Source organism: Prionailurus bengalensis, chromosome D1, assembly GCF_016509475.1.
Source record: "Prionailurus bengalensis isolate Pbe53 chromosome D1, Fcat_Pben_1.1_paternal_pri, whole genome shotgun sequence".
In the NCBI taxonomy this organism is placed as follows: domain Eukaryota; kingdom Metazoa; phylum Chordata; class Mammalia; order Carnivora; family Felidae; genus Prionailurus; species Prionailurus bengalensis.
This window is the reverse complement of record NC_057346.1, coordinates 105,115,525-105,141,893: the sequence shown is the minus strand read 5'-3', so window position 1 is coordinate 105,141,893 and position 26,369 is coordinate 105,115,525. Positions and strand designations below refer to the sequence as shown.

General features: G+C 40.7%; 2 protein-coding genes across 5 annotated transcripts in view; one reads left to right on the top strand and one right to left on the bottom strand.

Moving 5' to 3' along the window:
• Positions 1–3,583: 3,583 nt before the first annotated feature.
• Positions 3,584–25,535, bottom strand: LOC122483829 (membrane-spanning 4-domains subfamily A member 14-like). Of its 4 annotated transcripts, XM_043581245.1 has the most exons (7): positions 25,262–25,535; positions 23,826–23,954; positions 17,602–17,652; positions 15,635–15,784; positions 12,918–13,016; positions 4,643–5,991; positions 3,584–4,522 (listed from the first exon to the last, which is right to left on the bottom strand). In XM_043581245.1, the coding sequence occupies exons 1-7, from the start codon at positions 25,394–25,396 to the stop codon at positions 3,772–3,774; spliced, it is 2,664 nt and encodes an 887-aa protein (XP_043437180.1). In that variant the 5' UTR covers positions 25,397–25,535; the 3' UTR covers positions 3,584–3,771. The 4 variants fall into 4 exon arrangements, with proteins under 4 accessions (XP_043437180.1, XP_043437178.1, XP_043437179.1 ...); XM_043581243.1 differs by having other exon boundaries at positions 3,584–5,991; positions 25,262–25,534; XM_043581244.1 differs by lacking the exon at positions 12,918–13,016 and having other exon boundaries at positions 3,584–5,991; positions 25,262–25,534.
• Positions 9,057–26,369, top strand: part of LOC122483831 (membrane-spanning 4-domains subfamily A member 4A-like) — a 98,423-nt gene continuing 81,110 nt past the window's right edge. Inside the window, exon 1 of the mRNA XM_043581250.1 lies at positions 9,057–9,257. Within this exon, the coding sequence (XP_043437185.1) occupies positions 9,238–9,257 (20 nt within the window). The 5' untranslated portion in view covers positions 9,057–9,237. The remainder of the gene's footprint in view (positions 9,258–26,369) is intronic.

Sequence of the window (26,369 nt, the reverse complement as noted above, 5' to 3'; positions counted from 1 at the left end):
CCAACAAAACTAAAACGCAACCAATGGAATGGGAAAAGATATTTGCAAATGACATATTGGACAAAGGGCTAGTATCCAAAATCTATAAAGAACTCACCAAACTCCACACCCGAAAAACAAATAACCCAGTGAAGAAATGGGCAGAAGACATGAATAGACACTTCTCTAAAGAAGACATCCAGATGGCCAACAGGCACATGAAAAGATGATCAACATCACTCTTCATCAGGGAAATACAAATCAAAACCACACTGAGATAATCACCTCACTCCAGTCAGAGTGGCTAAAATGAACAAATCAGGAGACTATAGATGCTAGCGAGGATGTGGAGAAACGGGAACCCTCTTGCACTGTTGGTGGGAATACAAACTGGTGCAGCCATCCTGGAAAACAGTGTGGAGGTTCCTCAAAAAATTAAGACTAGATCTACTCTATGACCCAGGAATAGCACTGCTAGGAATTTACCTAAGGGATACAAGAGTACTGATGCATAGGGGCACTTGTACCCCAATGTTTATAGCAGCACTCTCAACAATAGCCAAATTATGGAAAGAGTCTAAATGTCCATCAACTGATGAATGGATAAAGAAATTGTGGTTTATATACACAATGGAGTACTACGTGGCAATGAGAAAGAATGAAATATGGCCTTTTGTAGCAACATGGATGGAACTGGAGAGTGTTATGCTAAGTGAAATAAGTCATACAGAGAAAGACAGATACCATATGTTTTCACTCTTACGTGGATCCTGAGAAACTTAACAGAAAACCATGGGGGAGGGGAAGGGGGAAAAAAAAGTTAGAGAGGGAGAGAACCAAACCATAAGAGACTCTTAAAAACTGAGAATAAACTGAGGGTTGGTGGGGGTGGGAGGGAGGGGGGGTGGGTGATGGGTATTGAGGAGGGCACCTGTTGGGATGAGCACTGGGTGTTGTATGGAAACCAATTTGACAATAAATTTCATATTAAAAAGAAAATCAACTCTTACAATTTTATGAAAACATAACCTAGGTTAGGTTTAGTAAGGTTTAGGTTTAGTAAGACAGTTAAAAAAAAAAAAACAATTAGATATCCTTTAAGTAAATCATCAGTGCTCTGGCTCCCTATAGCCTTTTCACCTGGTCTTATAAACAGCTGCTTCACACATTTACATTCCTTTATTGACTCCTAAACACATTTGATTTTGTCAGCTCTAGACTCAAAACTCATTGATGGGACAGTACAAGGTACCTCAAAAAGGGGAGCTGAGGGAGAGACTGCCTTTGAAAAGCAGAGAAAAGTGGAATTCTTGGAGATTGGAAAGTTGCTGTTGGCCCCAGGGGGCTTTAGGGGCCTCTGACCTGCTCCCTAGAATCATTCTCAGTGGGACGGAAAAACCTCTCAGAAGATGGTTTTTATCTTTCTTACATTTTTACATTGTAAGTCCAGACCCTAGACACTGTATTTTTGCAATTTTGGAAAAAGATCCTGTATTCCAAGTGTGGTACAGAAGCATCAAATTCACAGGACACTTAGGGTCTAATATGAACCAAAGCAATGAGTTTCTCGGTGGTAAGTGGTGTGGACTAGCCACAGGAATCACCTCTCCAAGGACTTGCACTATTTTAAGACCCCAAGACCTTATGGTACATGGTGCATCAATGTGTGTGTGTGAGTTTGTTGGATGGGTATGGAGGAAAATGGGCAGAACTGACTGCATGGGTTGGATTCTTAAAGAATATGATGAAGAATTACAAATATTTCAGTCCACACCCAAGTTTGTGGACTGAAACACATCACATAAGCACCATGTAAACATGTGCTAATCTAGCTGAAGCAAAAGGGGGATTTATTAGTATTACTCAGAGTCAGTTGAATACAATCCTACCCTTCCACAGCCTCTCTTTCTCTTCCCTTTGTCTCTCCACAGAAGGGGATCACTCCCCTCTGTGCCTACGCTGCCCGTTTTATCTCCCCCAGTTCACAATCATGCACCTGTGGCCCACCAGGTTGTCCCTGTGGGCCCCTGGAGACGTCTCTGTCACTCTGCAGCCCAGACTCTTGGAATTACAAATCCTCTGGCTGTGTTTGAGGGATGAGTTCAGGTCCCCCTACTTCTCTGCCATGTTGGATTCTTCTCCAAAGCCAGTTGAATACAAAGTGGCAACCATTTAGGAACTGGAGGCCAACTCAGGTAGGGACCTGACCAAGGTTGAACCAACTTGGGAAGCTCAGGAGGCTAATCCTTACTACAGAGGCAAAGGCAACAAGGAGCAGATTACCAGTGTCTCTGGCTCTATGCCTCATTATTCTACTGCATATAACTTCACTCACCTCTAAGTGGAGCGTTTATGTTTTTAAAAAATGACTGAATGCCTTTGAAAAAGACTTGAAAACAAGTTTTTGTGTGGGATTCTTCTGAAGACACAGATATGACCCAGTATGGGGTGACTCACAAGGATGTGAGAGAACTAAAAGAGTGTGAGATTTCAAAAAAGAAGGAGGTTGGAGAGAGATCCCTGGAAATACTTATCTTAGACTTTTTGAAATGGGAAGAAAAATGCAGAAGCCAACAAGCGAGATGAAGAGAAAGGAGGGTTACCAGGTCCAAATGTATCAGAGAAGTTGAAGAGAAAGAGGATTGAAAAAATGTTATTAAGCTTGGAGGATACAGGGTAACTGATGGCTTTTCACCAGAAAATTTGACCATCAAAGGTCAATTTTCTTTGACCATTGAGGATGAAATTAGATGTGTGAGTGTAGTGAGTTAGAAGTGAGTGTAAGCATATGGAGGGGATTAGAAGTTTGCTCAGTGTATCACAGTCTGTCCTACTTTCTGTTTTGACATCTGCATCCCTGCCCTCCCCTGCCTCCTACTTCCCTGTCTCTAAGTACGTTTTGTTCTCTCCCTGTCCACTACTTCTGTACTCATTGCCACATTATACCTCGTTAATAACTGGGCAAACTTAGAGTATATATCCTCCACGTAGATTTGCAGAGCAGGGAGTAAAGTGGGTGATTGGAATTGGCAAAGCAGGGGAGTGGTGGGATTGATTTTTATTTCCCACAGACTCTTTTGGTTCTTGCACCTTTTGAGAGCCTACACATACTTCTTTCTGGTTGACTTACTGAGCCCCTGTAATACACAGAGTGAGAGGCGAGGAATATTAGCGCCATAGAAAAGCAGGTCCATTAAGTATTAAGGTGTAAAACAGAAATAGACTCATAGAGAAGAAACCGGTGGTTGAGGTGGGTGGTGTGAGAAATAGGTGAAGGGGATTAAGAGGTACAAACTTCTGGTTTTGAGATAAATAAGACGTGGGGGTGAAAAGTACAGCAGAGGGAATATAGTCAATAATATTGTAATAACTTTGCATGGTGATAGGTGGTGACCACACTTGGCTGTGGTGAGCATTTCATAATGTATAGAATTGTCAGATCACTATGATGTACACATGCAGCCAGTATTGTATGTCAACTATACTTCAGTAAAAATGTATTAAGCTGTAAAATGAGTTGGTGATCATAAGTTGAAAGACTAACACCAACAACAAAGTTTAAATGTGAGTTACTCCTTCAAACCCAGAAAATTCTACTATGGTGTTAATGTTTGTTGTCATTTTATTTTAGTTAAGGGAAAATCCTTTGAGTGTTTTGCAGGCCCTTTGTTTTCTGGTGAGTGAATAGGTAGCAACCAGACTTGAGAACATAGGTTGGGGGAGACTATATTGTTTTTCCTTATTTCGGTTGCATGCTTGGGAGCATTGTGGCATTTGGGTAGATTTTCCATGTTAGTCAGAGTCCTCAGATTGCTGTTGGTCTTTTGGGGAACATGAGGTAGAAGTTAAAGTCATATCATCTTGGTATGAAGCTGAGCAAATTGAAATGTTTTTTTGCACATCTTGTTCTGAATTTATGTCAGACAGATAGGCCAAATTTGTGTCTTGTACTGAGCTTTGGCAGGAGAAACAACAATCTGGATTTTTGTCTTCTGACTGCTGGTTGTGTAGGTTTTGGTATTTCATGCTTTCTGGTTTGTTGTCTCTTATTTGCACGGTTTCTGTTTGCATACCTTCTTTTTGGATATCTGTGGATTTAAGGTCTTGTTCCTCATCTTGATACTGACTGTTGTTGAATGGAATGCTTTGTAATTGCTGACGTCGAGTTATGACGTGCACATTTTGGGCTTCTTGGTATAGAGCTTTCTGCTTTAGGGACTCTTTCTCTAGTAGATCTTGGGTTTGCCAGGCTTGGGATTCCCACCTCAGGGAATGTGGCATTTCAAGTGCCAATTCTTGTGCTTTCCACTCTTTGTTTCTCCAGCCTTGAATTCTCCGGTCTTGGAATTGTTGGCTTGAAGATTGCCAAGCTTGGTATTCCTGGATTTGGGATTGCCAGTTTTGATGTAGCTGCCTCAGGGATTTCTCCTCTTGGGCCTGCAGGTTTTCAACCTCCTCATACTGGGGTTGTTTCTTGGGGGATGTCTCCATATCAGTCTGTTGAGCTTTATCTTTTCTGTCTTTGGGTTGTTCCTTTGGGGATTTCTCCTCTCGGACTTGCAGATCTTTAGTGTGCTCCTGTTGGGTTTGCTTCTTGGGGGATTTCTCCATATCAGTCTGTTGAGCTTTATCTTGTCTATCTTTGGGCTGTTCCTTTGGGGATTTTTCCTCTTTGTCCTCTTGATATTTACGTTGTCCACTTGGGGATCGCTGCCTTAGGGATTGTTCCTCTAAGACCAGCAGCTGGTCTTTAGTTCGCTGATCTGAGGACTTCTGTCTGGTTTGCTTAACTTGGGTTTGCTTATCTATGGAGTGCCTCTTTGGGGATAGCCAGTCCTTGATGTGCTGGTCTAGGGATTTCTTTCTTGGGGATTGCTGGCCTTGCATTTGCAAGTCCTGGGATTTCTGTTTTGGAGTTTGCCAGCCTTTGTTTTGCCTGTATAAATCATGTGACTTTCGGGATTGCAGGTTTTCATTTTGCCAGTCTAGGGATTGCCACTTTGTGGATTTCCTGCTCTGGAATTCCTCCTGAGATTTCCATTCTTGGGTCAGTAACATGACTTCTGATTGCATGTCTTGGTATGATACACGTGCAAGTTGCTGGTTTCGATGTTGAAGATCTAGGGCTTGCTGATCTAGGCGTTGTATATTAGAGGACTGGGCTGCATGAAATGCTGGGGCTGCAAGTAGCATGGATTGTGCTGGCAGAGCTTGTAGTTGGGAATGCAGATCTTGGTAAAGTATGCCTTCAGATGGCGGCTTTTGGGATATCATGTCTTGGGATAATATATTTTTAGATGGCATGTCTTGGGCTAATGTGTTCTGGGATGGTGTGTTTTGGGATGGTGCATATTGATATGGCATGTCTAGGGCTTGTGTATCTTGGGATGCCATGCTCTGGTATTGTGATTCTTGGGATGATATGTCTTGGTATGGCATGTCTTCTGATGTCAGGCCTTGAGACTGTGTGTCCTGGTACGTTGGGGCTTGAGATGCCAGGACTGGCAGAGCCTGGGGTGGTAACATTTGGAGTTTTTTTATGTAACTGGATGGGAAAACTTGGAGTGGCAAAGCGCGGGACTGCAGAAGTTGGGTTTGATTTTCTGGGCGTTGTGCAATAGCAGATTTTAGGTCTTCATCTTTCAGTTGTTTGGCATATGGGATCTTTTCTGTGGACCCTTCCAGCAATGTGGGAAGCAAAGGTTTCAGCTTAGGTCTTTCCTCATAAACTTGTGAAGGTGGAGAAATACTTTTCTGTTGTTCATCTAGCATAGACACAGAAGATGTGTAGTAAGTTTTACTGCTTCTCCTCCTTGAATGTCTGAAGGCTAAAGGATTTCTTGTGACTCTTAACTTGAAGAAAGTATAGCCTCCAATGAAAACAGGTTGTATGTTTGTTGTTGAATCAGCAGTGGAGGACTGTTCTTGAAGCTCAAATTGTACTGCAGTATTTTCTTCAGGGACAGAGAGTTCACTCTCTTGAGTAACATCCGAAGGCAAGAAAAATACAATCTATAAAACCAAGGGGTATAGAAAACATTAATGGAATAATCACCTTGGATGTTCTTTTCTTCTTGTATTCCCAAATTATTTTTCGCCTCTGCCTTAAGACAGTAGGGAGGACACAACATCTACACAAGGAGTTAGAAAACAAATACCAGTACTAATATTGTCTTTACCATCGACTCACTGGTTTTATCACTATTTATCACTATTACCTCAAATATCGAAAAGGGGAATTTGGTTAAGATTGTCTGAAATATTCTTCCCATACTTAATATTATAAAGCTTCTAAGAAATTTAAAATAATCTTCTCAGCATTCATATATTCAGTTTTATAATGATTTACTGTTCACCTGCTAGGTGAACTAGATACTGGAGATCAAAACTAATTGGATGTGGGCGTTGTCTATAATTATAGACAATTATAGGTATACCAATTATAGATATATAATTGTTATAGGTATAACAATTATAGGTATACCAATTATAGGTATACCAAGATATAAATAGACAGTAATACAGTTTAGCAAATGTTATTATAGAAATAGGTGCTAAGTGCTTTATGGGAATGTAGAAGTCATGACCTAATTCTGAGGGCCAGGAAATTGCTTCATTGAGGAATGTTTGATCAATGTCTTGATGGGTGGACAGGAATTCCTCGGGCAAAAAGGTAAGATGAAGTAAGATAGGAGTCAAAATGCAGGTAGAAGAGGCAGTGGGTAGAAAAACAAGGCTATGATGCAGCATAGTGTGAAGGCAGATGATAAACAGATATTGTTGGGTGATATGCTAGCTGCTATAAGTTGAATGTTTGTGTCCCTTCAAACTTCTACGTTGAAACCTAATCTCCAGTGTGATGGTATTTAAAGGTAGAATGTTTGGGAGAACATTTACGAGGGGGTGGGGCCCTCGTAAATGGAATTAGTGCTTTTATAAAAGGGAACCCCAAAGAGCTCCCGTGCCCTTCCCTCCATGTAAGGACACAGTGAGACTACCAGCTATGAACCAGGAAAGAGGTTCTTACCAGACTCTGAATCTACCAGTACCTTGATCTTGGTCTTCCCAAGACCAAGTATTATTTCCAAGACCATAGTATTATTCAAAACTATGAATAATAAATTGTTGTTGTTTAAGCCACTCTGTCTTTGGTATAGCAGCCCAAATGGACTAAGATAGAAATTGATGCCAGGAAATGGGAGTGCTGCTGTAACAAATGTCTAAAAGTGTGGAAGTACATTTGGAAATGGGTAATGTTTGGAGGCTGGAGGAGGTTTGAGTTCTACATACTAGAAAAAACTTATATTGCTATGAATGAACCATTAAAGGCAATTCTGGTGAGAGCCCAGGAAGAAAAAAAGGAGAGCTGTAGATAAAGCCTTAGTCTTCTTAGAGAATACCTAAGTAATCCTGAACGAGATGTTCGTGGAAATATGGCCAATAAAGGTCATCCTGATGAGGTGTCAGACAGAAATGAGAAATATGTTGTTGGAAACCGGAAGAAAGGTGATCTTGGCTATAAAGTTGCAAAGAACATGGCTGAATTGTTTGTGTCCTAATGTTTTGTGGGAGGTAGAACTTGCAATAGTGAAGGAAATGATGGAATTTCATGTAGTAATTATTAGTAATGAATGATAAGTATTTTATGTAATAATGAAATTTAGCTGAAGCTATTTTTTTTAAGTTTTTCTTTCTTTTTTGAGAAAGACACAGAGAACACAAGTGGGGGAGGGGCAGAGAGAATCACGGGCAGGCTTTGTGAGCCTGATATGGGGCTCGAACCCATGAGCTATGAGATCATGACCTGAGCCAAAACCAAGAGTCAGATGCTTAACCAACTGAGCCATCCAGGCACCCCTAGCTAAGCTATTCCTAAGAGGTGTTGAAAGTGAAGCTTGAATCCTTCAGATAGCTAGCTAATGGTAAAATATGAGAAGAGAGACATTACTTAAAAATGGAATTGTTAAGCAAAAAGAAAGCAGGACCAAGTCTATCCATTCTGCAAAAAAAATGAGAACACTAAGAGTATGGCCGTGACTTGTTTGATAAGGAAATCAGTATAGATCAGCCATCTCAACACTAGCCAGAACCTATTCTCCAAGCAATGGAAGAATGACACCAAAGGTGATTCTGAGAGCTTCAGGGGCTGCCACTCCTACCAGGGGCTGACAGTGTAAGAGCCCTGGAAGAAGAATGATTTCAAAGGCTAGGACCATCCCTCTGGTTCAAGCCAAGCCAGAATGCCCCCTCCCAGTGTCTCAGAGGTGGGCACCACCACATGGGCTGCAACCAGCTGAGCCATGGGAGCGTGACCACCCCCACTGAGGTTTCAGAATCTGCCATGTGACAGAGCACGGGCTTGGGGCCCCACCCCAGCAGAGCCACAGGCATGGGACTCCAGCCTGGAAGAGTCAAAGGGCCCAGACAGAGAGCTGCTGCAGGGGCAGAGCTCAGGCAGAGAGTTCCTGCGGGGCCTTCCTGCTGAGCCACGTGTGGTTGGAAGCCAGAGCATCCAGCCAAAGGGGGTCACTCTTGAGCCTGAAGGTCTGTTTGTCCTGTTAGGTTTTGGACTTACTTGGAACCTGACCTTTTCCCCCCCTTATTTATCCCTTCTGGAATGGGAATGCCTATCCTATGCCCGTCACAACACCGTATTTTGGAAGGTTGGTGTCATAACACATTTGGTTGCATAGGCTCACAGCTAGAGAGGAATTTGCCTCAGGATGGATCTTACATTGAGTCTCACTCCTATCTGATTTAGATGATACTTAGATGAGACTTTGGACTTAGCCTTTGAAGTTCATGCTGAAACAAGATAAAGACTTCTGGTGCTGTTGGGGTGCAAATAATATATTTTTCATGTGAAAGGGCATGAATTTGGGGAACAGGCAGGGATGGAATACTATAGATTGAGTGTGCCCCTTCCAAATTTATAAGTGGAAACTTAATCCACAGCACGAAGGTGTTTGGAGTTGGGGCCTTTGGGAGGCAATTAAATCATGAGGGTGAAGCCTATATGAATGGGATTAGTGCTTTTATAAAAGAAACCCAGAGAGCGCCTTTGTCTTTCCCACCAGGTGAGCACACAGTGAGAAGATGGCATCTGTGAACCATCTGGCATCCACCAGGCCTGAATCTACTGGCCTCTTGATGGACTTCCAGCCACCAGAACTCTGAGGACTTTTTCTTGTTCGAGCCACCCAGGCCATGCTATTTTTGTTATAGCAGCCTGAAGGTACCAAGACACTAGGCCAGGAAATGTGGACCTTCCTTTACAGGTAAATGAGATCTATTGAAGTTTTTTTAAACAACTAAGTGACAGCATCTGATACAACCTTTAGCCAATGCTTCCCAGTCTTTACTTTTTTTTTTTTTTTTTGAAAGGGGCTGTCATTACAGCCTCAGTCTGCTGAGTTTTGCCATCCTGTGTCCTTTCTAAGGTCATCCATAGAGTCAGAATAGACTACTTGTTCTGTTTGATGAAGTGATTGTAACTCTGAGTGGTTAAATGACCTAATGATGGTTACCTCTCTGATTGATGGCAGGCCTAAAATAAAATGCCTGCCACATTCTCTTGTATGATCATTGTCATTCCCCACCTTCTAATTTGTTTTCACATCTATATTTTTTCACCATTGGAGGGATATTTATGTGAGGATAAATAGTACTTTAGGGGAGATTTGTGCATTCTCACTTACCCTAAAACTTTCGTTTCATTTGAATTGTAATTTTTTTTTATTTGTTAAAAGAAAGATTTGGAGGCATGAATTGGAATTTCTTTAACTTTATTCAAGATTTTAAGTGTATGATTTTAAATGTACTCCTCTCTAATGGTAACAGTGATTGCCAGGTGCTGGACAGACTTCCAAAGTCATCTCAAGTAATTATTATGACATTCATATGAGGTTATTTTCCTTGTTTTATAACTGAGAGAGCTGAGATTCAGAGATGTTAAGTAACCTGACCAGTGTCACAAAACTATTAACTGGTGAGGCTAGGAGTCATACACTGCAGTTGAATTCTAGGTCCTGCACTTTTCTCTCTCCTCTCCTCTCCTCTCCTCTCCTCTCCTCTCCTCTCCTCTTCTCATCTCCCCTCCCCTCCCCTCCCCTCCCCTCTCATCTCTGATATATGCTTTATAATAACCACTTCAGTTACACCTTACTCTAGGGTGGCTATTACTGAAGACTATATAAAATAATGTTTCGGGCATGGTGGTTTGCACAGAGAAGTTGTTTGATAAATAACTCTTTCCTCTTCTTGGGATCAGGGTGCATATTACATAACATCTTTGCATTCTCTTTGTACTTTTCACATTGCCATGCCACTAAAAAATAACCCTTTCATGGGGGTGCCTGGCTGGCTCAGTTGGTTAAGCATCCGACTCTTGATTTCAGCTCAGGTTATGATCGTACATTTTGTGGTCTCACGAAATGTGAATCATCAGTAGATAATGGAAAGTAGATGTAGAGCCATAAACTAGAAGGTATGAGGGGCTGGAAGGAGGAGGAAAGGGGGAGTTATGTTTTATGGCGCAGTTTATATGGGGATGATGAAAGAGTTTTGGACATAGATAGTGCTGATGGTTACACATCATTATGAATTAATTTAATGCCATTGAATTGTATACTTGTAAGTCGCTAAAATGATAAATAGTATATTATGTATATTTTGCCACTAAAAAAGGATTACTACCTGAAAGCTACAGAAATGAAGACAGCATGGAATATGTGAAAGGATCGACATGCAGATCAGTGGGACACAATAGAGCATCTAAAAAGACCTCGTATAAATATGAGGTCATATGAGACCTCATATAAATATAAATATTTATGTGAGGTCAATTGATTTTCAACCAAGGTGCCAAGGTGATGGGGGAAGACATTGCATTTTTGACAAATAACGTTGGCATAGCTATATATCTCCATGGCAGGGGTGCGTGAACTTCTCACCTCAGAGCTATATAATGTGTAAAAGTTAACTTGCCATCTGTTAAAGATCTAAACACAAAAGCTAAAGCTATAAAATTTCCACAAGAAAATAGAGAAAAAAAAATCCTTACAGTCTTGTAGGCAAAGCCTCGTTGGGACACAAAAAGGACTAACCATAAAAGAAAATAAATCACAAGTTGTTATGTGAAAGAAGCTATTAAGAAAATGAAAAGGCAAGCCAAGGCTGGGAAGAATAGTAGCAATACATATATCTCAAAAGAGGACTTGTGTTAAGAATCATTTAAGCTCTTGTAATTCAATAAGGCAATGCAATAAAAGTTGGCTAACAATTTAAAGAGACACATCTCAAAAAAAAAAAAAGAGGACAATAAACACATAGAATCTCATCATCATTTGCCATCAGGGAAATGCAAATTAAAACTACAATGAAATTCTATGACATACACACTAGAATAACAAAATTATTAATACAACTGGCAATTCCAAGTGTTGCTGGTTATAGAGAGCAGCCATACCTCTCATATTACTTATAAGAATGCAAAGTGATACAGCCATTTTGGAGAACCATTTGATATTTTCTTACAAAGTTAAGCATCCATTTTCCATCCCATCTAGCAACCAGGTCATGGATTTGAGAAATGCAAAAGAGAAATGACACCATATGTCTACCCAAAGATGTGAACTCAAATGTTCATTGCAACCACATGCCCATCAGGAAGTCACGGATAAGCAAATTGTGGTGTGCCCTCACATAAAAGGAACAAAGTATTGATACATGAGACAGCATGGATGAATCTCATGAATATGCTGCTTAGTGAAAGAAGCCTAGACACAAAATGTACTTATTTATGATCCACATATGTGAAGTTTGAAAAAATAAAAACTAATCGAGGTGATGGAGATACTGATTGCAAAGAGGTTCCAGAGACTCCTTCGGGGTGATAGGAATTCACTATATCTTGATTATAATGGTAGCTAAACAGGGGTGTACAATTTGTCAAAACCCCTTGAATTACATACATTTAAAATGGGTGCATTTTATTGTTAGTAAATTATACTTCTACAAAGTTGATGTAAAAGAAAAGTGGGGGAAAAAAACCCACTTAACACGGGTCCTGCAATTGTTTTTTGGGATTTAGAGAGCAGGCTCAGGAACCACATTATTTAAAAAAAAATTTTTTTAATGATCACTTATTTTTGAGAGAGAGAGAGAGACAGACAGACTGACAGAGAAAGGTGGCACGAGCAGGGGGAGGGGCAGGGAGAGGGAGACACAGAATCTGAAGCAGGCTTCAGGCTCTGAGCCATCAGCACAGAGCCCAATGCAAGTCTTGAACCCACAAACCGTGAGATCATGACCCGAGCTGAAGTCGGAGACTCAACCGACTGAGCCACCCAGGCATCCCTGGAACCACATTATTTGAGTCAGAATCCTGATGTTCTGTGAACCTGGAGAGGTTACTCTTTGTGTTTTAGTTTTTCATATGTAAAGGAAGGGAGTCTTGATGGTTTTGTTAGGATTAATTTGGTGCTAAGTGATTATAACAGTGACTGACAGAGTAAACATTTAGTAAGTGTAAGCTGTAACAATTATAAATAACAGGAGTATGGCTCTTAAATATTTTTCTTCTCTGCCTCTCCTCTGGTGAGGGGATTGACTCACACAGCCTTGTGGCCCAGGGAGAAGCTCTCCGTGTCACAGTAATATAGGTTCCCATTAAGTCTGTTTCTCTTCATATACTCTGGCAGGGAGAGAAGGAGCTATGTCTGAACAGAGATGACTGGACAGCAAAAAGGGCAGGATGGCTGCCTCAGAGGGTGGAGTGAGCCAGCCATCGCTGTTAGTTAAGCTTGTCTCTCCTTGACCTGCCTCACCTGAGAAGTTGTAGTTCAACATCTGAGAATACTGCTCTGCCCACTAATAGGCTGGGGGTCACCGTGCAGTGTCCCCACAGGAACCCATTCTTGCAGTAATATCCAACGCACCTCATCGGAGGTTGTCCAGCACTTGCTTCTGAAGGAGGAGATAGTCACAGAGATGCCGAGCTCTACTATGCTGATGACCAGTAAGACTGACAAAATTCCCTGCAAATAGTGAGGATAAATATATGGCATTTGGAATGAAAGCTGTATCATTTTAAAGGTAAAAGCCAAGGACTATTTACATCGTATGACCAAGTAAGGAAGGGAAACCCCATATTTTAGATGACCCCACAGCCATCAGTGACTGAACAATTTTCATCTTATGTCTTTTTGACAAGCAGAGATAACAAACCCTAATGCCTGTAGGGGCCAGGCAACCATCCCAAATAAGTGAAATGGAAGGGGAGACAGTAGAGAATAAAGATATTCCTAGAATGTGTCCATTTCCCAGTTCTGAGCAATAGTTACCGTGTGGGAACAAGGACCCCATGAGGTCTTTCTTCTTTCCTAAGGAAGCTGGATATACAGATTTTTAATGTGAAAATCTCCAGCTTTTCCTTCACTTGTGGGAAGCAAATAGAGCCTATCTGCAGGCTGGATGCAGCTCACAGACTGCTGTTTTGCACACTCTGCTTCAAGGTAATAGTTAGATGAAGAAGCAGCATGTGAAATAGCATGGTGTCCCAAAGCTTAGACTGTGAAGACTGAAAGAGCTGGGTGCAGTCGGGCCAAACTTAACTTGGTCGCGTGACTGTGTCTCTAATTCTTGGTTTCCCTATAACCCATTCAGAAGCCTGGATTTCCCCCCATTTGTTGGTAAAACTGAAATATATGAAGTGCCTACTGTAAATTTGCTGTTGAACAAGACAGACCTGCTCCTGGTCATTGTGGGATTTGCATCAAATAAGGGGGGCAAAGAGTGACAAGTAATTAGACAGTTATTTTTAACTACGTTGCATTACCTGCCATGAAAAAGTATTGGGAGCCATGCACTACTATAATGGGAGATCTGAACAGGTCAGCCCTGGGAAGGGTAGAAGCGGGATCAGGATGGACCTCCTTAATGAAGTGAAATTTAAACCGAGGTTAAAGAATGAGGGGGAATTTTAATTGGGTAGGTGGAAGAGGGTAGGCACTGGGCTGGGGAACATTGGAAGCAGGGGAAAGCTCGTCTTATGGTCCTGGGACAGTAGGTATTTAACACATTAAGGAATTTGGGGAAGTGCCAGAAGTGTGGAGTGGGAAGGGTAATGACGTGGAATAATGTTGGAAAGGTAGGCAAGGTAGGTGTTACAGGGTCTTGTAAGCCTTTTAAGATTTGGGTCTTAATTCTGTATTTCACAAGAAGCCCTTTAGTAAGGTGCTCAGATCTGCATTTTTAAATGATGACTCCTGACTCTGGCCACAGTGTAGACAAGTAGATTTTTCTTTGAGACAGAAGATATCCATTCAGGAGACGTCTAGAGCCCACTGTTCTGGCTTGTGTGTGTGTGTGTGTGTGTGTGTGTGTGTGTGTGTGTGTTTTAAAGCTTATTTGTGATGTTTGAATTGCACTAAGGAATTGTGGAGTTGTATACACATGAGGTCTTGGAACGGATTGTTCATGATTCTGCAGGTAGGCACTAATCCTGCAAAATCCCTAACTGTGCAGAGCTGAAAGTAGACAGCAGAGTTTTATAAATCTGGAGATTTAACCCTTTTGGTACACGGTTTCTCCCTGATTCATACCAACATAATGAACAGTAGTGGTCTCCTGTCCACTAGAAAAAAGAGTAAGGAATTATAATATATTGTATTCTTGGCCCAATTAGGACAGGATTGTGTTCCTTACGTAGTGTTCTGGCTTTCCTTAGTAAGTTTTTTTTTGAGTCTGATTCTGGAGTTGACCTCAGAATATATGGGATTGTTCTTAGGCTCGCTTTTACAGGTGATTATGAAGATTAAAAAGATCTCATATGCAGTGACTGGTACTTCTTTTCTCTTTCCTCTTCATTTGGGGATACAATTTCCCATGATTCTATTTCATTTCAATCCAAAAGGTCAAGTCTCACTAACATCCTGGGACCAAAGCCTTCAAGATGTGGCTGATGGAAATAGAATGAAAGCCTAGTATGTACTTGGGGAAGTAAAGGGAGAGGCCTCTGGGAATCACTGACATGCATAAAAATAATGTCACTGAATACTTACTAGATAAATATTGAAAATTACACCTACAGTCGCATTTCCTGGCAAAGATACATCTCATCTGCTGTAGTGAGTAACATTGCTACATTTAGGTAAAATAGTTTATGTTCTAAAATTATTAGAATACATATTAAGTGGCTTAAACACCTTCTCCCACTGTATTTTGTTTTTAGTATTAGTCGAGTAAACTCTTTAGATCATTTTGTTCCTCTTTAATTCTAGAAAGGTAAAATTTAATCTAATCTACGTCCGTACTAATAGTAATAGCCAAAACCTATTTGACTGTTTACACTGTGCCAGGCAGTGTTCTAATTTAAGTAACCCTCAGAACAGCCCAATGAGGGAGATATTCTTATTATCTTCATTTTCCACACAAAGAAAACTGGGGCTTAGGCAAGTTACAATATTAGGCCAAGGTCACAAGTGTGTAAGTCACACAAGCAGGGTTCAGATCCTGAATCACAGTGTCTTCTCAAGAGTCTGTTCAAATGCTGACTCGACTTCCATTATTAGAATCAAAATTAATGACTTGATGCATCGTGAACATAGCTCAGATAAGATCGTACAGAGTCACCGTATGGAGTAGGACCACTTACATTGAACAGGTTTCTACCTATAACACATATTCCTTCGAGGGAAGGCATCTGGCAGTACTTGTGCTGGTACCTGTAGCTGATAATGGTTAGAGTAATCCCAGCCACCGCAACCAAGGAACTGATGACATTCATGGCTGTGACACCTTGTCCCTAGAAAATAGGTTTTAAAATAATATTAAATAAAAACCAAACCAAATAAAAAATTTCTTGTAAGAGGTGCCTGGGTGGCTCAGCTGGCTTAACATCCAACTCTTGATTTCTGCTCAGGTCCATGATTCCAAGGTCATGGCATTGAGCCCCTCACTGGGCTCTGTGCTGAGCATAGAACCTGCTTAAAGATTATCTCTCTGTCTCTCGGTCTCTCTCTCTCTCTGTCTCTCTCTGTCTCTCCCCCCCACTCCGCCCCCTCCCCTGCTTGCACTCTCTCTCTCTCTCTCTAACAAAATAAAAAAATAATTAAAAAAAAACATGTGCTTAAAAAAATTTTTTTTTAAATTCCTTGTAAGAAATTCTTAGTGCATTTGTCTTTCCAAATACGCCTCAAGGATGAACTGTTCCATCAGGTCAGTATACTTAAAAGGCAAGACAACTCAAATTCTGATTCATCAAAGTCAGAAGACAAACTACGTTTTAGAATGGGCCAGGAAGCCACGAAAGGGAATGGGTAGAGAAGGAGTGCTGTATGGTTAATGCTAAAGAAGACATTCATTTTATCCTAATGCACCATCTTTCATAATCTACAAGTAAAATGGTGTGTTAGAAGATATCTTGGCCTTATAATCAGACCTAATTTTGAGTCCTAGTGAACTAGGACCTTGCACAAGGTAACTAATCTCTGGGAAGCTCAATTTCTACCTCGAGAAATGAGAATAATGTCACCTAATTTTAGGGCAGTATCCATTTATTTATTTATTTTAATAAATGTTTACTGTACCCCAACTATGTGTCCAGCACTGAATTAGGCCCCTGGGACACAAAAATAAACACAGTAGATGAGGTCCTGCCTTCCTGTGGCTTATATTCATTCCCCCAGAGGATTGAAACGATAACCAGCCAAATCACTAACATATTTACAGATTGCTACAAATTTGGACTGGGGTTTAATGATTTCCTTTCTTGATTTCAGTGTCCCAACATGGAAGGTATTAAAAGTCCAGATTGCCCTACCAAATTCCCTTTACTCACTCCATATACATATATATATATATATATATATATATATATATATATATTCCTACTCACTCCATATATATATGTTCCTTTATAACTTGAATATATATATTCAAGGCATCCTGCCTGCCTCTGTCTACGTAGCTCTCAGTGAGTCAGGGTTAGGTCTGCCTATCCTTAGTTTATTCCTCAGCTCTTAAGGGAACCAATACAGAGAAAAGAACAGCATTGGGTCATTATCTGTAGTGTCTGTACCTATTTCTATGGGTGGAGAAAGATGGGGCTTTCCCATAGTTCCCCCAGAACTTTCCTATAGTCTGTAGCTATTCTTAGAGGGAAGTGGCAGAGGACCATAAAAAACAGTGTTAGAATGGCTTTAAGAGAAGGCTGACATATCCATAGCCTTAAAAAAAACACGAGTCATTGGAAGGTAGTACAGACTTTTAAGTGTCTTTTCTATGTAATATCTTATTAAATTCTCAGAATAACCTTTTGAAGAAGGTACTTTTCCCTTCAAGTTGATACAGCAATGAGTGATGGCCTTGATTCTATCCCAGAATGATCTGCTATCAATGTCAGACTCTTTCTTTCAGACTCTGGGCAGGTCCCCAAGAAAAACTTCTGTTGGTGGGGGTGAGAGCTAATGGTGACGTTAGCAGGTAGAGATGACCTGAACTGCAAATTTGATGTCTAAAGATTTTCTTGGGAGATCCTTTGTTTTAAAGGCTTTATATAGTAAGATGATGCAAAGCAAGCAGAAGGTTTTAAACTACATAGAAGTCATGGAAGTAACTTACCATACATTTTTTCTTCTCATTGATTCCTGTGATGTATCCCGTAATAACAAACTATTAAGAAGAAAAGAGATAAAAGTTAACAGGTAGTGTGTTTGACTCTCTTACAGTATAAATTCCTTCAGAGACTATATTGTAATCTCTATGTCTGTGAATCTCCCCAACTATATGGTCTTTCCCCCTGAGCATCAGGGAGGAAGGAGGGCAGGCACTGATGTAAGAAGAAATACTGTGTTGGATATGCCCAGCACTGAACAACACCCCTTTGCCAGGGTCAGTTGGGAGAGGCAGGCCCTTCTTTAAGGTCCACAAAATACCACCCAGATGTTTGGCCCAGCTGGGCTCTACACAGAAAGGTAATCCTGGACTCTGGGCCTGGAAGAGGGAATGGTGAGCTGTGTCTGCTCTCAGCAGATGGAGGAAGACGTTCAGGGCAGAACTCTCTAACGGCTGATATCAGGGCTGGAATCTAGTATAGTTATCTCAGCCACTTCTTGTATCTGGAACATAGAGTCTTGTACAACCCAAGGAAAACAGAGAACTCTGTCACCCAAAGTGGAGCCCCTTACTCATTTGAATATTCTGGGAATGAGAACTTCTGTCGGAATTGGTGTTGGACCTTGAGGACATCTGGGTCTCAGTGTTCGGGACCTCAAGGTGACACACGGAGATCAGAAAGTTACCTTTGATTCCTCCCTCCACTTCACTGCCCACAACAGATCACCACTGGATCAGTTCTACCTCCAAAGCGCTCTCAAAGCTTCCCATCTCTTTCTGTCTCCACTGCGGCCCATCTAGGTCAGGGAATCCCCTGGATTCTTGCAGCCTCCTTTCAACTGATTGTCCCAGGTTTGCTGTTACCATCCTTGAATTTGTTTACAGCTCAGAAAACCCAATGATGTTTTAAAGATAACAAGTCTTCAAATGTCACTCTCCTGTTTAAAGATTATCAGTGGGTTCCCCTTGCTCTCATATTAGAGTGGCCACATTCTTAATATGACCACAAGGGCTGGCACAACCTGGTTCCATCCTACAGTTTTGGCCTCATTTTGTGCCAGTGCCATAGACTCATTGGTCTTCTTTCTGTTGTTCTTTCCCATATCATGCCTCTCACTCATGCTTTGCCTTTGCCAGGGGAGGCTTTCCTTGCACTTCACCCAGTGAACACCTATGTGCAAAGCACTTCGCTGACCTTGATGCCAGGTGAATGCCCCATTAAATCATCACAGGGCATCTGGAACTTGTCTCTTAGAGTACTTAGTGCAAGTGAAATAACGTATCTGTGGAGTCAATTTTACTTTTCCACTTCCAGCTTCCCTGTCATATGGCAAACCCCATCTGTTTCTAAGAGGAGCAATTCACCACCTCCCTAAGAGGGCCTTGTTTGCCTCTCAGCACCTACAACACTGCCAAAGATAGACTATGTGCTCAGTAAATATCTTCTCAGTGAAGAGTGGAGTTTTAAAGAGCAGCATGCCAGAACCTCACTAGAATCCATCGGTGCAGGTCACACTGAGTCACACTGGGGAAATTTTGTTGTGAAATAAGGAGGTGGGGAGTTGGTCTTTTTGTTTCTCTACAGTGTGGCTTGTGTAGTTTGAAGATTATAGTTCATATTACAGTATTTCTATTTGGAAAATGAAAATACTACTAGTTGGGTTTGACCTGGAGACTATAGAAAAAGCATGGAATATTTATGTTTGTCAAAAGAGCAGGTTTTTAATAAAGACAATAGTCTCATTTAATTATTTAAGGAATTATTATTTAATTCCTTTGTTCATTGAGTTATGTCTACTATGCAGCATGGTTCTAGCTTCTGAGAATGTAACAGAAACTAAAATAGATAATACTTTTGCCATCTTGGGAGGGTATGTTCTAGTGAGGAAAGCTGTGTTGAGTGTACCCTTAAATATTGTGGCACAAGATTAGGAACCAGAGCTGTTGGGATTGAATGGAACTAGCAGTACACTAAGAATTATAATTATGGCTCTATAAATAACTAGATGAGTGACACTCATAAAATTGTCTCTGGGAATAATAAGGGGATTAAACAACAATAGTCATCTTTAAAATTCTCCTTAAGCTATGAGAGTATATGATTCTATGAGTGCTAGCTAGATATGTTTACATTATTATCTGTTCTTGAGATTAAACAACATGGTACTAAGCAACTAATGGGTCAATGAAGCAGTCAAAGAATAAGCTTTTAAAAATCCACGGAGACAAATAAAAATGAAAATACAGTGGTCCAAAATCTTTGGGATGCAGTGAAAGCAGTTCTGAGAGGGAAATATATGGTGATACAGGCCTACGTCAGGAAGCAAGGAAAAGCTCAAATAAATAATCTAACTTAACTTTACACCTAAAGGAACTAGAAAAAGAAAACAAAGTCCAAGGTGAGTAGAAGAAGTAAATAATAAAGATCAGAGCAGAAATAAATGACATAGAGACTAAAAAACACAATAGGAAAAATCAGTGAAACCAAGAGCTGGTTCTTGGAAAAGATAAACAACATTGCTAAACCTTTAGCCAGACTCATCAAGAAAAAAAGGGTAAGGATACAAATAAATAAAATCAGAATTGAGAGAGGAGAAGTAACAACTAACACCACAGAAATACAAAGGATTATAAGAGAATACCATGAAAAACTATACACCAAGAAATTGGACAACCTAGAAGAAATGGGTAGATTCCTAAAAGCACACAATCTTCCAAAACAGAATCAGGAAGAAATGGAAAATCTGAACAGGCTGATTAACAGTAATGAAATTGAGTCAGTAATATTAATAATAATAATTAAAAAAAGTGAAAGTCCAGGACCAGATGGATTCACAGGTGAATTCTACCAAACATTTAAAGAAGAGTTAGTATTTCTTTTTCTCAAACTATTCCAAAGAATAGAAGAGGAAAGAAAGCTTCCAAATACATTTGATGAGGACAGAATTACCTTGATACCAAAGCCAAAGACACCAAAAAAAAAAAAAGGAAGACTACAGGCGAATATCCCTGAGGAATATAGATTCAAAAATCCTCAATAAAAAAGGTGCCTGGGTGGCTCAGTCAGTTGAGCATCCAACTCTTGTCTTCAGCTCAAGTCATGCTCTTATGGTTTGTGAGTTCAAGTCCCATGTTGGGCTCTGCACTGACAGTGTGGAGCCTGCTTGGGATTCTCTCTCTTTCCCTCTGTCTCTCTCTGCCCCTCCTCCATTCTCTCTCCCTCTCTCTCTCTCTCAAAATAAATAAATAAATAAATAAATAAATAAATAAACTCTAAAAAATTATTTAAAAAATCCTCAACAAAATATTAGTAAGCCACATTCAATAATACAGTGAAAGGATCATCCACTATGATCAAGTGAGATTTACTACAGGGATGCAAGGATCATTCAATATTTGCAAATCAATCAACGTGATACACCACATCAACAAAATGAAGGATAAAAATTATATGATTATCTCAATAGATGCAGAAAAAGCATTTGAAAAAATTCAGTACCCATTCATGATAAAAACACTCAACAAAGTGGGTTTAGAGGAACATACCTCAACATAATCAAGGCCATGTAAGAAAAACCCATAGCTAACATTGTACTCAGTGGTGAAAAACTGAGAGCTTTTCTGCTACAATCAGGAACAAGACAAGGATGTCTACTCTCTCCACTTTTATTCAACATAATATTGGAGGTCCTAGTCAGAGCAATCAGGTAAGAAAAAGCAATAAGAGGCATCCGTATTGGTAAAGAAGAAGTTAAATTTTCACTATTTGCAGATGACCTGATACTACATGTAGAAAATATTAAAGACTCCACCAACTCCACCAAAAACAAAAAACAAAAACAAAACAAAACAAAAACAACCAGAAGTAATACATGAATTCAGTAAAGTTTCAGGATACAAAATTAATACCCCCAAATCAGCAGTGTTTTTATACACTAATAACAGTGCCCAAAGCCATCTACAGATTCAATGCAATCCCTATCAAAATACCAATGGCATTTTTCACAGAACCAGAACAAATAATACTAAAGCACTAAATTTGTGTGGAATCACAAAAGACCCTGAATAACCAAAGCATCTTAAGAAAGAAAAACAAAGCTGGAGGTATCACAATTTCAGATTTGAAGATACACTACAAAGTTATAGTAATCAAAACAGTATGGCACTGGCACAAAAGTGGACACATAGCTCAATAGAACAGAATGGAGACCCCAGAAAAATCCATAATTATATGGTCAATTAATCTGTGATAAAGGAGATAAGAATATACAGTGGGAAAAAGACAGTCTCTTCAATGAATGATGCTGGGAAAACTGGATAGCTATATGTAAAAAAAAGAATGAATGAAACTGGACTACTATCTCTAACACCATACACAAAAATAAACTTAAAATGTATTAAATATCTAAATGTGAGACCTGAAACCATAAAAATCCTAGAAGAGAGCATAGGCAGTAATTTCTTTCACATCAGCCATAGAAACATTTTTCTGGACATGTGTCCTAAGGCAAGGGAAACAAAAGCAAAAATAAATTAGTGGGATTGCATCAAAATAAAAGCTTTTGCACAGTGAAGGAAACCCATCAACAAAAATTTAAGAGACAACCTTCTGGATAGGAGAAGGCATTTGTAAATGATATATCCAATGAGGTGTTAATAACTGAAATATATAAAGAACTTCTACAACTCAACACCAAATAAAGCAAACAATATGATTTAAAAATGGGCAAAGGACTTGAATAGACATTTTCCCAAAGAAGACATATACATGGTCAATAGACACATGAAAAGATACTCAACGTTACTAATCACCAGGGAAATCAAAACCACAATGCGATATAACCTTACACCTGTTAAAATGACTAAAATAAAAGAAGACAAGAAATAACAAGTGTTGACAAGGATGTGGAGAAAAAGGAATGCTTGTACACTGTTGGTGGGGATGTAAATTGGTATAGCTACTGTGAAAAATAGTATGGAGTTTCTTCAAAAAAGTAAAAAGAGGGGCGCCTGGGTGGCGCAGTCGGTTAAGCGTCCGACTTCAGCCAGGTCACGATCTCGCGGTCCGGGAGTTCGAGCCCCGCGTCAGGCTCTGGGCTGATGGCTCAGAGCCTGGAGCCTGTTTCCGATTCTGTGTCTCCCTCTCTCTCTGCCCCTCCCCCGTTCATGCTCTGTCTCTCTCTGTCCCAAAAATAAATAAACATTGAAAAAAAAAAAAAAAAAAAAAGTAAAAAGAGAAACACCATATGATCCAGCAATTCCACAACTGGTTATTTACTGAAAGAAAACAAAAACACTAATTCAAAAAGATAAATGCACCCCTGTGTTTATTGCAGCATTATTTGCAATAGCCAAGATATGAAAGTAACCTAAGTGTCCATCATAGACAAAAAGAAAAGGAAGACGCAGTATATATACAATGGAATATTACACAACTATAAAAAAGATGAGATTGTGCTATTTGAGACAGTGTGGACAGAACTAGAAGATATTATGCTTAGTGAAATAAGTCACACTGAAAAAGACAGATACCATATGATTTCACCTATATGTGGAATCTGAAAAAAAAAAAAAAAAAGGAATAAGCAAAACAAAAAAGAGATCCAGACCCATAAATACAGAGAACATACTGACAGTTGCCAGAGGGGAGGAGTAGGGGGAATGGAGAAATGGGTTAAGAGAAGAGGGACATACAGGCTTCCAGTTGGGGAATGAATAAATCAGAGGAATAAAAGGCACAGCATAAGGCATTCAGTCAGTGACACTGTAATAGTGTTGTATGTTGACAAATGCTAGCTACACTTGGGTGAGCACAGCATCATGTATAAACTTGTCAAATCACTATATCGTACACCTGAAACTAATGGAACATTTTTTGCTGGCTATACTCAAATAAAGATTGTCTACTCTCAACCTCTGTTTCCATATTTGCAAAAGAGAAAGTAGGATATTTACCCATCTGATCTCCCAGGTTGGTAGTAAGGAGCAGATGACTTACTCTACACACAGGGCTCTGGAAACTTTTAAACACTGTACGCCTAAGAGCAGTTATTACTGTGATGATGGTAGATGCAATGACCAAATGGAGTTGCTTCTCTTGCCACACAAGGGACTATCTGGTCTCCTTGGGGACCATATTCATGGGATTCTTCACCCTGGGACCTGACTTGACGCAGTTCAAACCAGTCTTGATAGTAATTTCACAAAAGCTCCTAACTGGTAGTACTCACAATAAATGCTCCCCAGAATGGATATCCCGTGAGGAAAACGAGGGGAAATCTCTGGGAGAAATGGAAGTAATTGAATGCAAATATGGTTCCAACACCCGCAATGATCAGAGCAAGCAGGATCTGGAGAGCCTGGGAGGAGAGAAATGGGTACATGAGGTCACTGGTGCCCCAGCCTCTTGGGACTCTCCCGGGCCCCTGGGACATCCCACTATGCTTATGTCACGCCTCCCTCGACACGAATGCCTTCCTCTTCCGTTCGCCCACTGCCCTCAGAGCTTCAGAAAGTCCGGTGTCTCTTTCTTCTTCTCACTTACCTGGGTCCTACAGGTTCACGTCTTTCACTTTCACCCTTCACTGCTTATTATACCCCCTGTATTACCAGTTTACCTTGAGCCGGACAGATAGGAGTACATGTTTCCATATCCAGTCTGTGCTTTTGGAATTACGGCTCAGCCCCGTTCTCTAAAATCTGTGAAGTTTGCTGATCTAGAGTGGAGGGGCTGGGGTGAGGTTTATGTCTCGTCTGCTCTTCCGCCAAGGGCCTGTCCAGAGGTGAGAGTAACCCAGTGGGCTCACGGGCCTGTGAGCAATCTGCACCATTGGTGGTCTGGCAAGGCTGGTGGCTCTTCTCAGGATACAGCTTCTCCTCCAGCATTCTGGGTTTTTCCCCCAGCCCACACCTCTATGGCACCACCCAAAGTGGTACTTTTACTCTTGTACTAAAGATAGAGGCTGTATACATAGCCCTCCCCTCAGTACATGCATGACTGAAAAATGTTTTGTCTGTATGTCTACATTGTGGCTCACGGTGAAGCTTTGGAGAGAGTTTTCAAAGAACCCCCAACGCCTGGAACAGCACAAAGGGGAAGTTTAACCTCTCCTCACATGGCTTTTAGCTCCAAGGGACATGCCACCACACCCTGAGGTCACCTCCCCAATAAAACATTTGGGGAAATTATACCAGTTTCCTGCCTTTCTCTCTGCCAGGATTCAAAGAACAGTATTAACTCCACATGAAACAGCCCTAGGATTTCCTCAGGGTTAGGGAAGTTATTAATTGCAGGGTTAAATGAGCCCCCCCCCCAAGAAACATTTCTAAGACATGTTCATAAATAAGACATTTCTAAGGCACTCTGCGTGCATTTCTAAACAGGATTTTTATTTCTCTTGTTCATCAAAATCTAGGAAAATGGTATTATTGGCTACATATTGGCTCTTCTGCTGAAGATCTGCTTATTTGTACAAGCAAATAACTTAGGGGTTTTTATGATTAATGAAGAAGGAAACATTGTAGGCAAAACGTGAGGGAAAAGAAGGGGAATCAAGTCCCTTCTTGAAAAGGAATCAAGTCCCTTCCTGTGTCTATTCAGACACACCTGGAAAAATAGCTTCTTTTCTCCCTTCCGAGGAAAACCCGTGGACAGGAGAGCACTTACCCCCAAGACTTTTGGCTCTCCCTTCAGGAAATCCAGCAGAGAGCTCTGAGGCTCATAGGGAAGGGCAGTCAGTACTGTTTCATTTGGTTGTATCATGATGTGGGATGATCTTTCGTCCTCAGATGAAGACTCCATGATTCAATGGCAGAGCTCTATTAGAAGAGTAAGTGATTGAAAAGCACAGCTAGAGTCATGGTCTTCCATTAGCCTCCCATGGAGTCCTTAGCAATGAGCCTTAGCAGTTGCCCTACTCACTCCTACCACCACAGAATCACAGTCATTGAGTCATAGAGTCTTAGAATTCTAGAGCACATCCAGCCCCTGGGATCCACTTGGCCAGAAGACCTACTTTCTTGTCAGTTTGTGGCAACTGACTGAAAGTCTTTTAACAGTTCTATAGTGCTGAAACTGAGGTACAGAAAGATTACGTTGCCCAAAGTAACATACTAATGGGTAGGGAAAGGAGCCAGACTCCACTTGTCTGTCTCTAAAATTTGTGTTTTTTCCACCCTCTTCCGAAAGGCCTAAAGCTCACCCTACTCAAGGCCTTTCTGGTTTAAACAATACAAGTATGATGAAAGGAACATAAAGTGCCTTTTGGAATTTTGCTTTTCATGTTTAATTCTTTGTAGTCCTGTATTTGTTATGATTTTAAGTATTAAACCATAAAGGCGAATGGTTTCACAAACTCAAAAACCATGTATGTACAAATGTCATCTTGAGTATTTCCTAGTTGGTGGCAACCATGGCCAGCAGGGTCTCTCAGCCTCGGCACTGCTGGCATTTGGGGCCTGATAATTCTTGGTTGTGGTGACCTGTCCTGTGCACTGTAGGACACTTGGCAGCGTCTGTGGCCCCTGCTCATTAGATGCCGGTCCCACGTCCCAGCTATGACAACCCAGATTGTCTTCGGACATTGCCAGATGTCCTTTGGGGGTGGGGAACAAAATCATTTCAGGGTGAGAACCACTGATGTAGAGAAATAATTGCAGACTGTGTTCTCTGTTTTTTTTTTTCCTGACAAAATGACTCCTTTTCACATCCAGACTCCAGAGAGAGTATGTGTTTCTCAATACAGCATTTTTCTGCCAACATTTATTCAGATACA

What these genes read in the sequence shown, in the direction of transcription:
- LOC122483829 (XM_043581243.1), bottom strand. Translation starts at nt 25,396, where the DNA reads ATGGAGTCTTCATCTGAGGACGAAAGATCATCCCACATCATGATACAA. An exon ending in TAGGTAGAAACCTGTTCAAT is followed by an intron (nt 13,017 to 15,634) that starts GTAAGTGGTCCT and finishes CACTATTTGCAG; the next exon opens with GGAATTTTGTCAGTCTTACT. An exon ending in GCTGGACAACCTCCGATGAG is followed by an intron (nt 5,992 to 12,917) that starts GTGCGTTGGATA and finishes TTGGTTTTATAG; the next exon opens with ATTGTATTTTTCTTGCCTTC.